Here is a 15,778-nt window from a genome sequence, read left to right as displayed (position 1 = left end):
GCATTTTGCCACAAATAAATTATAGCAAGTGTCTGTAAGCTTTTTCTTCATATGAACTGTTCAAAGCAGCTAGTCATCACTGAGTTCACCGAGTTCACCAACCAGCCAATAGCTATTAATACCTGCATGATAGTCAGTGTGGTAGCTATGTATACATATCCCATGACCATACATATATGCACTGATGTGAAGCTGGCCAATAGCTACATACATATGGGTTTGGTTCATTTGGATATTCAAGAATGCATATAAATACTGAGCTACCTGGATACCGAGTGAAGGATAGACATAGAAGTCAAGTTAATTACATTCTTTACATTATTTGGAAACAAAACAAAACACTTAAGCTAATGCAGCCATAAACCTTGAATTTAGGGCAAGATGCAAGACCTGGGTTTATCGTTAACAGTGCAAAATTTCTTATTCATATGAATGCTGGAACTTTGGATATAACAGTTTTAAGGTTATTAGCACTTCTTCCTTGAACCCAAGGTCTCAGGTCAAGTTGCGCGAAATTCCAGAACACATGCAAGGTTCTAGTTGAGCAAGCTACAACTTTTTGTGGCTCTCTGCTCAAGTCATCTCCCGGGAGCCTCATGTGAGCCTTCATAGCAGTCCATGACTTAATTCTCACATATGCACAAATAATAGATTTTCTACCAAATTTATTACTGCTCAGAGCACTTCTTATAACTATGACTACATGGTTGTACATATCATTCATGTAACTTTATGCAATAGTTACAAAAACACAGATAATATTGAATTTAAAACCATAAAATCTGCATGCAAAAGTCATCCCAAATGATCTTTTTTACACATGTGCTGTTTTAGTGCAGTTATAGTATATCTCCAATTTTTAGTGCATAAATTATGCTGATTCAGCCCAATACATGCTGAATTAACACACTTATAAACCACAAATGTACTGTCAAAGCATGTTACAAAAGGTACAAATTAACACACCATGTACATGTCTTAGAAAAATGGCATGCTCTTTTAGCATGTCTTTATTGTTAGCACCTTATGTGTGCAAATATAACACACCTATAATATATGTATGCATTAGATATAAGTACACCGGCATGAGTAGCTATGCTAAAATTGGAATGTGTACATGTGTTTTTACAATACCACAATTGCGCTGTTTATAGTGCACTAGTGTTAGTAGTGAACTACAGATAGTTAGGTATGCATGTAGGGGGTTTCATTGGTTTCCAGAAACCAGTCAGTGCTTCAACTTTTCATTTTAAAATATTGACATAGCTACTCTAATACAACAGTCACACACATTATCCTGGTCTAATAGAACTATTACTCACATTTTGCAATTGTGGGATAATCTAAGCATCCATAACAGCCTGCCAGCAGCACCTATAACTTCTTTGTATTAATAGATGAGGCACAAACTCTCATAATTAAGATGTTTTGTTTAATTGTTTCAAATGTTTGTTGTGCATGAAACTTCAAGCTGCTTGACAGGACTGTTCTGTACAAGGTCTTGTCTTGTTACAACACTTTCATGCTCAGCTGGTGCCATTAACAGTTGACATATATATTTACCACTTAATTGTGAGCAAAGGATAAATGTATATAGGGAGGCTCACCATGTATGTATAGTTACACAATGATAGCTAGCACAATCTCATTGCAATACTAATAAAAGATTCTTCCCATATTCAGCTCAAGGTATAACTTTTGTGTTTCAGAGTTGAAAATTTTAATTAAGGTGCAAAAATTATATGGACATAAGACTTGCACATGCTGAGTTGGTGAGTTTGTCATAGGATTTCATCATCCCTCCACGCCAGATAAATTTCAGGCAGTATATATCTAGTACCATTATATATGCGTGTGCATGGTTATGGTAATGAATCAGCAATATCAGATTATCTTTTAATATACACCTGTTGGTAGCTACAGCCAAAACTGCTGCAGTTAATATTTTTTATAAGTATAATAACATGTGGTCTGTAGGTGTATTTGTGGAAGGTGGGTGTGTGGACATAATGTTACCACAATGATGTTAATACTATATAGGGAGTGACCACCCAACCATACAGGATCTAAATGACCATGTGTTACAACACGTAGCACCAAAATGGAAGGAGCTTGGTGAAAACCTATCTTTAAAGTTACATTTACTACAAAATATAGGAGCACAGCATAGGGAGGTAATAATATCTGTTCATGTATAATTGATGGTTGGCTTTATTAAACACTACTTGTTGTGCATGGACATCAGAGGAAATGTAATGGGTTATGTTTGTATAGTGCATGGGGAAAAAGGTGTTTCTGAAATGCAAAATGCAATATAGAATGTGCTATTGCTGTAAGGGATAAAAATGAGTGGGTCTGGAGGCATCCCCCCCAGAAGTTTTCAGGATAGATCTGAGATTCAATTTTAGGTTACTTTTAGTTATAATCACAGTAAATTCAATGATAGCATTATGACAAAATGTGTCCTTCCAGCTACCATGAAATAGTTAAGATAAAAGCACCAAATCTCTTATGGGGTTAACAGGATATTTTGAGAAAGGGAGGCACATAAAAAGTACTTTGAAATCCTGTTATTTAGACCCCATCAATAAAACTATTTGTTTTCACAGAAAACAATCAATATCCTATTAGTTTAACATGAATAATTGGAAATGGTGGATAAGGTTGGACGCAGATACAGACGTTTTCAATTACATTGATACAAAACGGTTAAAAAGCATGTGCCAGGGGTTATAGGCTATAGTACACAACAGAGTACCATACACCATAATATATACTGTTATACACAAACTCTATAAATCTAATGCATACTCACAGAGGCATGCCCCAACTTAGCCTCGCAGGCCAGGCCCTTGGTAGGTATAAGCGCCTGCACCTTATAGATGACTAAGCTAGGGAATACCACCTTGATCTCTACAATTACACAAGTATAAGGAAAAATTAAGGATCATAGAAATAAAAGTAGTGAAAAAAGGGATGTTGCCTACACCTGCAGATATACTAGTGGATATTTAATTCCTACTTCAGTCTATATCCATGAATGAAGTAAGTATTAAATATCCACTAGTATATATCTTCAGGTGTAGGCGACCTCCCTTGTTTCACTACTTTATATTTCTATGATACCTGATCGAACACAATTTTTCTTTATACTGTACTGGTTTGTTTACTTTTTTGTAACATTATTATGACTGGTGAACTGCATTAGAATGGAAAGAATGTTGCCAGGCTTATTGTTTCATCTGAACACGCGCCTAAACTATCAATTACTGAAATAGCAAAGTGACCTCTGCAATCAACCCAGTCACAACAAAAAACTTGGACAATATGATCCTGTCAAACATAGGGAGGCCTCATGCAGCACTACCACGATTGATACGTACCCTGCACTGTCAGTAAAGATAAATGGGACACTAAGGAGGACACAGGTAAGTCCATGAAGCATGCATTGTACGTACTACAGTATGCCAAAAGGCACCAGTGACATCAAACAGTAAGCCGATAGCCTTAGCCATTATCGAGTTATGCTTGTCTGAGGGCACCAGTCAGTCAGGCAAGCAGGCAGGCAGGCAGGTAGTCAGTAGAAAATTCTACTAAATATTTTTTTATATAAAATTTTGTAGTAACTTTTTGAAGCATTTCAGGTCATACTGAAAGGCTTGGTTATACCTCACCAATACTGCCAAGGTGCCATAAAGGTATTGTGAGGCTGGTTTTAGGGTGATAAGTTTGGCCAGAAAAGCCCAAATCTTCATGATCCATAATATACAGCTGTATGATAACTCTACATTGTATTTCTAGAGCATGTGTGTACAACAACAACAGTACATGGTTTAGTACTTGTAGCATGCTAACCAATTATGCAATTATAAATAGATAAGCGCTACTCAAAGATGATGTCTGTGTTTACACTACTGCAACAAACAAATGAAATTAACTGTTGTATAAATGTAAAGGTGTATTTTTGCGTCTGTGTCCATGTATAGTTATATCCACCTTTTCCAACTACCTGTATTATACCAGTACAGAGTCTGCAGCTGCAACATAATTAATGGTCTATTAAAAGTGAATTGTTGATCCCACCTATCAGTAAACAATTTCACTAAAATGTCATTTTCAAGGGGTTTTATTAAAGTTTTGGATTTTAAATGTACATAGTTCTGTAGTATTATGTACATTCCTGATGTGTATCGTTTCTATATCAAAGGTACGTAGTTGCAGGGTAGATAAAAAATATTGGCGTGTATGTACCAAACAACAAGTTATCTCTGCAATGTTTGATCAACATTTCAAGGTAACTCACCTGCAACCAATTAAAAACTTTACCATTCAATAACTTTGTTATTATACAGAAATGATACACATCAGGATGATTCCTGTACATGAAACTAAAATTATAATTAACCCTTGAAATTGCATTTTTAGTGGTTTTGTTTACTAATGAGTGGAGTGGTTTAATATTAGCCATTATGTTGTAGTTTTATGTAGTAGTGTGTAGTTAATGTAGGAATAGAAATATGATGCTAGTTATCAGATTAATTCTATTTTAGAATGAAAAGAGGTGTTGTGAAGCAATGTTCAGTGAGTGGCTACAATCACAAAAAGGTATCAGCTGGAACCAACTGTTACAAGCCCTTAGGAATATTCAGTTAATAGCATTAGCTGATGAGCTTGAGCAGAAGCTACCAGGCACTGGTAAGGTTTACAGTATAGTGAGTATACGTAATATTATGTGACCAAACTTTAGAAATTTGTTGATCTAACTATTACACACACACACACACACACACACACACACACACACACACACACACACACAAACACACACACACCAACTTTTCACAATGAATGCACCTATAACTGAACTATTTAAATACAACTTGTACCACAGTCCACACTACTAGATTGGTTGCTTTGTCTGCTTTCCACTACAGAAATGTATTACCAACTACTAACTAGGTATAGACCTACATATAGACCTTAAAATGCCACTGGACATCTGGAACATGAAGATATTGGACAGTTACATAGACATCTTCTACATTCCTTTCTTCAATCCATGTTAACCATTCTTGGGAACCCTATGTTAATGAGCTTCATACAACTTCTTCAATATATTTAGGATAGCTATGTATGTGTACTCTATAAAGGTCTGCAAAATGCTTAAAATTATCAATTATATAATAGTATATACCACACCTGTGGTTGAGATAAAAAGCACCGTGCTGTGGTATATAACTGATCTCCAACTTTTCAAACACACCTTAAGTAGCTAAAGTCTTTGAGCAGGCTGTAGGACCAGGTGTCCTACAGACCTTCAGCACTTGTGCTGTAAAGCATTAATAAATATACCACAGCAAACTGTGATATATAACTGATATACCATGTTTTGTGGCTACCCTTACCATCTATGGTGTAACTTACACATTCCGCGAAATCCTTATCTAAATAAACAAGTATCTAATAACAAGCGCCTAAATCAACCAACAATTATTCACCTCAGGAACTGGAACAAGTTTCGATGAACTCTTGTCTCCTTTGTGGCCAACTCACTAATTGCGACTATGTGGGCGTGGCACCACTAAAATGTCTGATCCATCAAGAATTTCTATTGATTTCCATCTCCAGGAGGTGCTGTTTCACTATAACTTACTATCTATAATCGTTTTCATAATAATAATAATAATAATAATGGCTTTATGATGTAATCAAAGGATACAAGGGCAATATAATATAGTACAAGGGGAAAAAAATTTACACCAAAGGTCTGTTGGTATCCAGTACCAACAGCCAAATTGCTTACTTACACTACAATTTACAGCATAATTACTTACTTACACTACAAATTATATACAATCAAAGTAAAATAAATTACACATAGTTTACAGGTAGTTAAAATTTGTTACAGGTGGTTTCCTTAGATGGCATGATGAACATAAACATAAATAATGTAATGTGCATGGATTAGTGTCGTCAAAATTTTCAACAAAATGATTCCAGAAATGTTTCTTTAATTTTGATAGTTGATAGCAACTCTGAAGGTAATGTAAAAGTGATCAGAGGACAGCAATGGTGTGGGATGTACTTCTAATGAATTGATACTGTCATCTATATTAGTTAGTAGCAGGTCTAAAATGTTTCCTTGAATGAGAGTAGGTTCGTTAATGAGTTGAAATAAACCAGAACGGAATAACAGTTCACACAGTTTCTCAGAAGCTGGGGTAGTTCCTGTTAGTAGGTCCCACTGTATATCAGGGAGATTAAAATCTCCAAGAATAACTAGTCTCTCAGATGTATTGCATATATCGGAAAGAAAATCCAATAATTTATCACAATATGAAGCTGAAGAATTAGGAGGTATGTATATTACACAATAATTATGTGATAGGATGAGATAAATTTAGTATGACACATACAACTTCAAGATCACTTGGTGGCTTAATCAGTTTACAAGGTATATCACTTTTAACTGCCAGCATTACTCCACCACCCCATGTTGGACGATCTGTACGAAAAATTGTATAATTCGTAGGTAAGATTTCATTATTGTATATATCATTAGTTAACCAGGTCTCAGAGATTCCCAATATGTCGTATGACTTTGTGTATACTAAAGATTGAAACTCCTTAAGTTTATTAACTATACTTCTAGTGTTAGTATAAAAGACTGAGATTAGTCAATTATCAGATGATTGCTCATCTGTGGTTGAACTGTTGTTAGGTGATGAAACATTGCTATCCATTGATGCGGTGGTGACAAATTTGAAATTGGTAACTTCACCATGCTTTTTACCTTTGATAAGAAGCTTGCAACCTTTAATTTTAATGTCTCTTCGATCCACTCCAGAACTAATTAACTTCCATCGCTCAGACAAAAGTGCTGCTTCAATTTTTCTCTCCTCTGGATTCATATCAGGCTTAATTAATATTCCATTGGGGACTTTAGATCTGTTCTATAGTGCTATGTCAGCATCAAAGGCCTGTGCCAGTTTAACAAGTATAGGTTGTGGTTTAGGTCTAGTTGGATTATACTTGCCCAAACGAAAGCAATCTCTAGTTGAATGAGAACCGATATCATTGTTGGTATGTTGCAGGATCTCAGTGCATGCTTCCAAGTCCTTCTTGGCATGAGAAATCCTTGGTGTACCATTAGAGCTTTCGTCAACACCAAATACCACCACATTGAACTTACAATCATCAGTCTTAAAATTGTTTGTAGTTTTCAATCCAGGGATGTTTGCAGCTGAAACTTCTGGTTTACCTTTGTCACTGACTTTAGGAATTGATGTGTTGGATAGTTTGGCTTCTAACTCTTGTAGCTTTTGTTCTATCACCTCTTGCTTTTCATTTATTTCATTAAAGAATTTCAATGCCATGGAAGCCTTAGGTCGACAAACTGAGCAAAAGAACATAATGTTAGGTGAATTACTGAGGACTGATTGCTCCTCTTTGGATATTCCCATGCAGTCAGTGTTCTCTTTGCAAGCAAAGTTCACATTCCATGCAATTTTTATCACAATGCTTACTACAAGTTACACATAAAGTATTTGTAGACCCTTTAGTTTTCTTGTTGGGGGGTGAATTCCCACCTCTATCACGTTTGTGAGCCATGTTCCAATTAATGAACACCACACAGAAACACTGTTAACTCACTTAAAGCTGGCCCTGAAAGCGATAGTTCCTTGAATGAATGATACAAACAAATGGCTCCAGTGTAGTTCAGAACAAAAATTAGTGCAGGAAACTCACAACAAAGGAAAGAGATAAAACATCACTCCAACTGTAATCAACTTTTGTTTTGTTCTACTGGGGTGTAGAATATAACAGTTATAACATGATTACTCGGGATATGACTAAATATACGCACTCTCACCCGAGCGCTGCGCGCTCTCGTGAATCGTACGTATATTTTAGTCATATCCCTCGTATGCGTGTTATAACTATAAAATGTATTATGGCTAGTATAGCTAGCTAACTATGGACTCACTCATATGAAATAGTTGCATGGCTATATATATCTAATCAAAAACAACCAAGCTGTAAAAAAAGGTGCGGCCCCCATAAAGGCCATGGTGAAAAAAGATGTGAAATCCAAGGTGGCGGCCAAGAAATGGCTGTGATGGTAGGTTAATGGTTACATTTTAATAACGGCAATTCAGGTGAATTTTGTACCGCTTGGTCTTGGCACCAAATTCACCTGAATTGTTGTTATTAAAATGTAACCATTAACCTACCATCACAGCCATTTCTTGGCCGCCACCTTGGATTTCACATCTTTTTTCACCATGGCCTTTATGGGGGCCGCACCTTTTTTTACAGCTTGGCTGTTTTTGATTAGATATCACTTCTTTTTGTATTTGTATACTGCAAAGCCGGCCTATGGCTGGCTTTGGGGCTTTTTTAACCCATGTGTTTTTTTTCTTTACCACAGGAAGAAGAAAAGAACTTAAAGAAGAATTTTAGTACTTCAATTATTTTTGATTTTATTAGTAATTATAAAAATTATATACATATATTTATTACATGCTCATTATTCCCCACAGGATTTTTTTTGCAGCTGATCTCTCTACTGGGTGACTTGAAATGTAGCTGAACTATATACAGGATGGTTTCTTTGTAGCTGAACTCTCTGTAACAGGTGATTTGTTTGCAGCTAAACTCTCTACATGGTGGTGTCTTTATAGCCGAACTCTCTACATGATGGTTTCTTTGTAGCTGAACTCTCTATAAGGTGACTTCGTCTAGCTGAACTCTCTACAGGGTGATTTTTTTGTAGCTGAACTCTCTGCAGGGTGATTTGTTTGCAGCTGAACTCTCTACATGATGGTTTCTTTGTAGCTGAACTCTCTACAAGGTGACTTCGTCCAGTTGATCTCTCTACGGGGTGATTTGTTTCTAGCTGAATTCTCTACAGGTGAATTGTTTACAGCTAAACTCTCTACATGGTGGTTTCTTTGTAGCTGAACTCTCTACAAGGTAACTTCTTCTCTACAGGGTGATTTGTTGTAGTTGAATTCTCTACAAGGTGGTTTGTATGAGGCTGAACTCTCTACATGGCGGTTTCTTTGTAGCTGAACTCTCTACAGAGTGATTTGTTTGCTGCTGAACTCTCTACATGATGGTTTCTTTGTAACTGAACACTCTACAAGGTGACTTCTTCTAGCTGATCTTTCTACAGGGTGAATTGTTGTAGCTGAACTATCTACAAGGTAACTTCTTCTAGCTGATCTCTATACAGGGTGATTTGTTTGTAGTTGAATTCTGTACAGGTGGTTTCTTTGTAGCTGAACTCTGTACATGATGGTTTCTTTGTAGCTAAACTCTTTACAAGGTGACTTCTTCTAGCTGAACTCTCTACGGGGTAATTTCTTTGTAGCTGAACTCTCTATATGATGGTTTCATTGTAAATGAACTCTCTACAAGGTGAATTCTTCTACCTGATCTCCCTACAGGGTGATTTGTTTGTAACTGAACTCTGCACAAGTGCGTTTTTGTGGGTGATCTCACTGCAGGTTGATTTGTTTGTAGCTGAACTCACTAAAGGGTGATTTTGCTTGTAGCTGAACTCCTTGCATTGTATCTAGTTTCTAGCTGATCTCTCTACAGGGTGATTTGTTTGTAGCTGATCTCTCTACAAGTTGATTTGTGTGTAGCTGATCTCTCTGCAGGTTGATTAATTTGCAGCCGATATCTCTACAAGGTAATTTGTTTGTAGCTGAACTGTCTATAAAGTGATTTATTTGTAGCTGATCTCTCTGCAGGTTGATTTGTTTCAGCTGAACTCTCTACAGGGTGATTTACTTGTAGCTGAACTCCTTACATTGTGACTAGTTTCTAGCTGATCTCTCTACAGGGTGATTTGTTTGTAGCTGATCTCTCTACAAGTTGATTTGTGTGTAGCTGATCTTTCTACTGGTTGATTTGTTTGTAGCCGATCTCTCTACAGGGTAATTTGTTTGTAGCTGAACTCTGTACAAGGTGCTTTTTTGTAGGTGATCTCACTGCAGGTTGATTTGTTTGTAGCTGAACTCACTAAAGGGTGATTTGCTTGTAGCTGAACTCCTTACATTGTGTCCAGTTTCTAGCTGATCTCTCTACAGAGTGATTTGTTTGTAGCTGAACTCTCTATAAGGTGATTTATTTGTAGCTGAACTCCTTACATTGTGTGTAGTGTCTAGCTGATCTCTCTACAGGGTAATTTGTTTGTAATTGATCTCTCTACAAGTTGATTTGTGTGTAGCTGATCTCTCTGCAGGTTGATTTGTCTGTAGCCAATCTCTCTATAGGGTAATTTGTTTGTAGCTGAGCTCTCTATAAGGTGATTTGTTTGTAGTTGATCTCTCTGCAGGTTGAATTGTTTTAGCTGAACTCTCTACAGGCCGATTTGTTTGTAGCCGATCTCTCTACAGGGTAATTTGTTTGTAGCTGAACTCTCTACAAGTTGATTTGTGTGTAGCTGATCTCTCTGCAGGTTGATTTGTTTGTAGCCGATCTCTCTATAGGGCAATTTGTTTGTAGCTGATCTCTCTACAGGGTGATTTTTTGTAGCTGACCTCTTTCAGGGTGATTTATTTCTAGCTGATCTCTCTACAGGGTGATTTTTTGTAGCTGACCTCTCTTCAGGGTGATTTGTTTCTAGCTGATTGCTCTACAGGTTGATTTGTTTGTAGCTGATCTCTCTACAGGGTGATTTGTTTGTAGCTGAACTCCTTACATTGTGTGCAGTTTCTAGCTGATCTCTCTACAGGGTGATTTGTTTGTAGCTGATCTCTCTACAAGTTGATTTGTGTGTATATAGCTGATCTCTCTGCAGGTTGATTTGTTTGTAGCCGATCTCTCTACAGGTAATCTGTTTGTAGCTGAACTCTCTATAAGGTGATTTGTTTGTAGCTGATCTCTCTGCAGGTTGATTTGTTTTAGCTGAACTCTCTACAGGGTGATTGCTTGTAGCTGAACTCCTTACATTGTGTCTAGTTTCTAGCTGATGTCTCTACAGGGTGATTTTTTGTAGCTGAACTCTCTTCAGGGTGATTTGTTTGTAGCTGATCTCTCTACAGGTAGATTTGTGTTGATTTGTTCATTGCTGATCGCTCTAAAGGTAATTGATTTGTTGCAGTTGAACACCCTGCAAAGTGTTTTGTTTGTAGCTGATCACTCTAAAGGGTAATTTGTTTGTAGCTGAACTCTCTCCACAGTGACTTGTATGTAGCTGAATTCTGTGTAACTGAATTCTCTAGAGAGTGACTTAATTGTAGCTGAATTCTCTACACAGTGCATGACTTGTTTATAGCTGAACTTTCTTCAGTGTGACTTGTAATGTTCTGAATCTCTATAGTGGTATATTTGCTTAACTCTCCACATGGTGACTGTCTTCTTGCTGAACTGTCTATAAGATTAACTGTTTGCAGCTGAACTCCCTACAGAATAACTTGTGTTGTAATAAAATTCTATAATGGAGTAAATAAATTAGCCGAATGCTCTATTAGGGTGACTGTTCTATTAGAGTATCTCGATCTCGCATTTGCTACACGGAGTTGGCTTTCGAATCATAACTCAGTGGTTTGTAATCCGATTCTTCTGTACTACTGCAAGGACTTTCTATGAAGATTATTCCAGCTATACACCGATTTTCAGCTCATTGCTCTAAGCGGTTTGCCTAGTAGGCGTGAAAACTAATACTTTTTTATTCATAAAAATCGATCGCGTAATTGTGACACAGGTTGGGTTTTGTGTCATATCTCCGTGGTCTTTATCTCGATTCCTTTCAAACCACCAAAAGGCACTCCTACGATGGTTACTCCATCTACATAGCAATTTTCAACTCATTCCATGAAGCGGTTTACCCTGTAGGCGTGACAACAAATCGATCTTGTTTTACGCGAATAATTGGTCATAACTCCTGAACCATTCATCGGATTTGTACCACATTTGATGCTAGTATTCGCCTTTGGACTCCCTTTCTGTGTGCCAAATTTCAAGGCGATCGGAGTACGCGTTTGCTTGTTATAGCAATTTTTGCAAGTGTGCGAAAAGACGAAGAAAAAAAAAACCAAGAAAAAAAAACGAAACTTTGGCAGCTCGTATCTCGGAAATGGCTGGAGCGATTTCCTTCAAATTTGGAATGTAGACTCCCTTGGCTGGCGGGCAACTGTGTAGCAAATTTGGTTCCAATCAGATAAGTGATCACCGAGATACAAAGGTGTGAAAATGACGTTTTCGTTCTTCCTGTCAATATACTCACGGTGTGGCGCGCCGGCTTCTTGGGCCGCACGACACACTACCGTGTGTCTTGACATATACATATATATCAAGACACACGATAGTGTGTCGTGCGGCCCAAGAAGCCGGCGCGCCACACCGTGAGTATATTAACAGGAAGAAAGAAAACGCAATTTTCACACCTATGTAGCTCTGTGATCCCTTATCCGATTGGAACCAAATTTGCTGGAGACGTGCCGCCCAGTTAGGGTAGTCTACATACCAAATTTGAAGAAAATCGCTCCAGCCATTTCCGAGATACGAGCGAACAAAATTTCGTTTTAATTTCTTCGTTTTTTTCTTCTTCTTCTTCTTCTTCATCTTCTTCATTTCGCACACTTCGCAAAATTCGCCATAAAACACGAATGCGTGCTCGGATTTGGCTGAAATTTGGCACACTTAAAGGGCTCATTAAGGCGGATCTCCGTACCAACTTTGGTAGGAATCCGATGAACATTCACGGAGTTATGACCGATTATTTGCGTAAAATAAGGTCGAAGGTCTGTCACGCCTACAGGGTAAACGCCTTGGAGGAATCAGTTGAAAATTGATATGTAGATGGAGCAACCATCGTAGGAGTGCCTTTTTGTGGTTTGAAACGAATCGGCATAAAGACCACGGAGATATGACACGAAACCCAACCTGTGTCAAAATTACGCGATCGATTTTTATGAATAAAAAAACTATTAGTTTTCGTGTCTACCAGGCAAACCGCTTAGAGCAACGAGCTGAAAATCAGTATGTAGCTGGAATAATCATCATAGAAAGTACTTGCAGTAGTACAGAAGAATCAGATTACAAATCACTGAGTTATGATTCGAAAGGCAACTAGGTGCAGCAAATGCGAGATCGAGATACTCTAATAGAACAGTCACCCTAATAAAGCATTCAGCTGCATTTATAATTTACTCAGTTATATTACATTGTAAGTTATTCTGTAGGGAATTCAGCTACAAACAAGTCACCCTGTAGTCAGATCAGCTAGAAGAAGGTACCTAATAGAGAGTTCAGCTACAAAGAAGCCATCATGTAGAGAGTTCAGCTACAAACAAATTGCCCTGTAGAGAGATCAACTAGAAGAAGTTACCTTGTAGAGAGTTCAGTTACAAAGAAACAATCATGCAAAGAGTTTAGCTGCAAATAAATCACCCAGTAGAAAGTTCCGCTATGAACAGATAACACTGTAGAGAGTTCAGTTAGAAACAAGTCATCCTGTAGATAGATCAGCTAGAAGAAGTCACTTTGTAGAGAGTTCAGCTACAAAGAAACTACCATGTAGAGAGTTCAGCTGCAAACAAATCACCCTGTAGAGAGTTCAGCTAGGAACAAGTCACCCTGTACAGAGATCAGCTAGAAACAAGTCACCCTGTAGAGAGTTCAGCTAGAAGAAGTTACATTGTAGAGAGTTCAGCTACAAAGAAACTACCATGTAGAGAGTTCAGCTGCAAACAAATCGCCCTGTAGAGAATTCAGCTACAAACAAATCACCCTGTAGAAAGATCAGCCAGAAGAAGTTACCTTGTAGAGAGTTCAGCAACAAACAAATCACCCTGTAGAGAGTTCAGCTAGAAACAAGTCACCCTGTAGAGAGTTCAGCTAGAAGAAGTTACATTGTAGAGAGTTCAGCTACAAAGAAACTACCATGTAGAGAGTTCAGCTACAAACAAGTCACCCTGTAGAGAGTTCAGCTAGAAGAAGTTACATTGTAGAGAGTTCAGCTACAAAGAAACTACCATGTAGAGAGTTCAGCTGCAAACAAATTTCCCTGTAGAGACAAACAAATCACCCTGTAGAAAGATCAGCTAGAAGACGTTACCTTGTAGAGAGTTCAGCTAGAAACAAGTCACCCTGTAGAGAGTTCAGCTAGAAGAAGTTACATTGTAGAGAGTTCAGCTACAAAGAAACTACCATGTAGAGAGTTCAGCAGCAAACAAATTGCCCTGTAGAGAATTCAGCTACAGACAAATCACCTTGTAGAAAGATCAGCTAGAAGAAGTTACCTTGTAGAGAGTTCAGTTACAAACAAATCACCCTGTAGAGAGTTCAGCTAGAAACAAGTCACCCTGTAGAGAGATCAGCTAGAAACAAGTCACCCTGTTGAGAGTTCAGCTAGAAGAAGTTACCTTGTAGAGAGTTCAGCTAGAAACAAATCACCCTGTAGAAAGATCAGCTAGAAGAAGTTACCTTGTAGAGAGTTCAGCTACAAACAAGCCACCCTGTAGAGAGTTCAGCTAGAAGAAGTTACATTGTAGAGAGTTCAGCTACAAAGAAACTACCATGTAGAGAGTTCAGCAGCAAACAAATTTCCCTGTAGAGAATTCAGCTACAGACAAATCACCTTGTAGAAAGATCAGCTAGAAGAAGTTACCTTGTAGAGAGTTCAGCTACAAACAAATCACCCTGTAGAGAGTTCAGCTAGAAACAAATCACCCTGTAGAGAGTTCAGCTAGAAGAAGTTACATTGTAGAGAGTTCAGCTACAAAGAAACTACCATGTAGAGAGTTCAGCTGCAAACAAATTTCCCTGTAGAGACAAACAAATCACCCTGTAGAAAGATCAGCTAGAAGACGTTACCTTGTAGAGAGTTCAGCTACAATCAAATCACCCTGCAGAGAGTTCAGCTAGAAACAAGTCACCCTGTAGAGAGATCAGCTAGAAACAAGTCACCCGTAGAGAGTTCAGCTAGAAGAAGTTACATTGTAGAGAGTTCAGCAGCAAACAAATCGCCCTGTAGAGAATTCAGCTACAAACAAATCACCCTGTAGAAACATCAGCTAGAAGAAGTTACCTTGTAGAGCGTTCAGCTACAAACTAATCACCCTGTAGAGAGTTCAGCTAGAAACAAGTTACCCTGTAGAGAGTTCAGCTAGAAGAAGTTACATTGTAGAGAGGTCAGCTACAAAGAAACTACAATGTAGAGAGTTCAGCTGCAAACAAATTGCCCTGTAGAGACAAACAAATCACCCTGTAGAAAGATCAGCTAGAAGAAGTTACCTTGTAGAGAATTCAGTTACAAACAAATCACCCTGTAGAGAGTTCAGCTAGAAACAAGTTACACTGTAGAGAGATGAGCTAGAAACAAGTCACCTTGTAGAGAGTTCAGCTAGAAGAAGTCACATTGTAGAGAGTTCAGCTACAAAGAAACTACCATGTAGAGAGTTCAGCTGCAAACAAATTGCCCTGTGGAGAATTCAGCTAGAAACAAATCACCCTGTAGAAAGATCAGCTAGAAGAAGTTACATTGTAGAGAGTTCAGCTACAAAGAAACTACCATGTAGAGAGTTCAGCAGCAAACAAATTTCCCTGTAGAGAATTCAGCTACAGACAAATCACCTTGTAGAAAGATCAGCTAGAAGAAGTTACCTTGTAGAGAGTTCAGCTACAAACAAATCACCCTGTAGAGAGTTCAGCTAGAAACAAGTCACCCTGTAGAGAGTTCAGCTAGAAGAAGTTACATTGTAGAGAGTTCAGCTACAAAGAAACTACCATGTAGAGAGTTCAGCTGCAAACAAATTTCCCT

General features: G+C 37.9%; 1 protein-coding gene across 1 annotated transcript in view; it reads left to right on the top strand.

Annotated features, from left to right (window-relative positions):
• The window catches only part of LOC136254540 (uncharacterized), a 38,103-nt gene that overhangs the window by 1,357 nt on the left and 20,968 nt on the right, over nt 1-15,778 (top strand). The window contains exons 2-3 of the mRNA XM_066047278.1: nt 2,041-2,174; nt 4,551-4,695. Coding sequence (XP_065903350.1) covers nt 2,041-2,174; nt 4,551-4,695 — 279 coding nt within the window. The remainder of the gene's footprint in view (nt 1-2,040; nt 2,175-4,550; nt 4,696-15,778) is intronic.

This window comes from Dysidea avara, chromosome 4 (assembly GCF_963678975.1).
Source record: "Dysidea avara chromosome 4, odDysAvar1.4, whole genome shotgun sequence".
Lineage (NCBI taxonomy): Eukaryota > Metazoa > Porifera > Demospongiae > Dictyoceratida > Dysideidae > Dysidea > Dysidea avara.
This window is presented reverse-complemented; position numbering and strand designations above follow the sequence as displayed.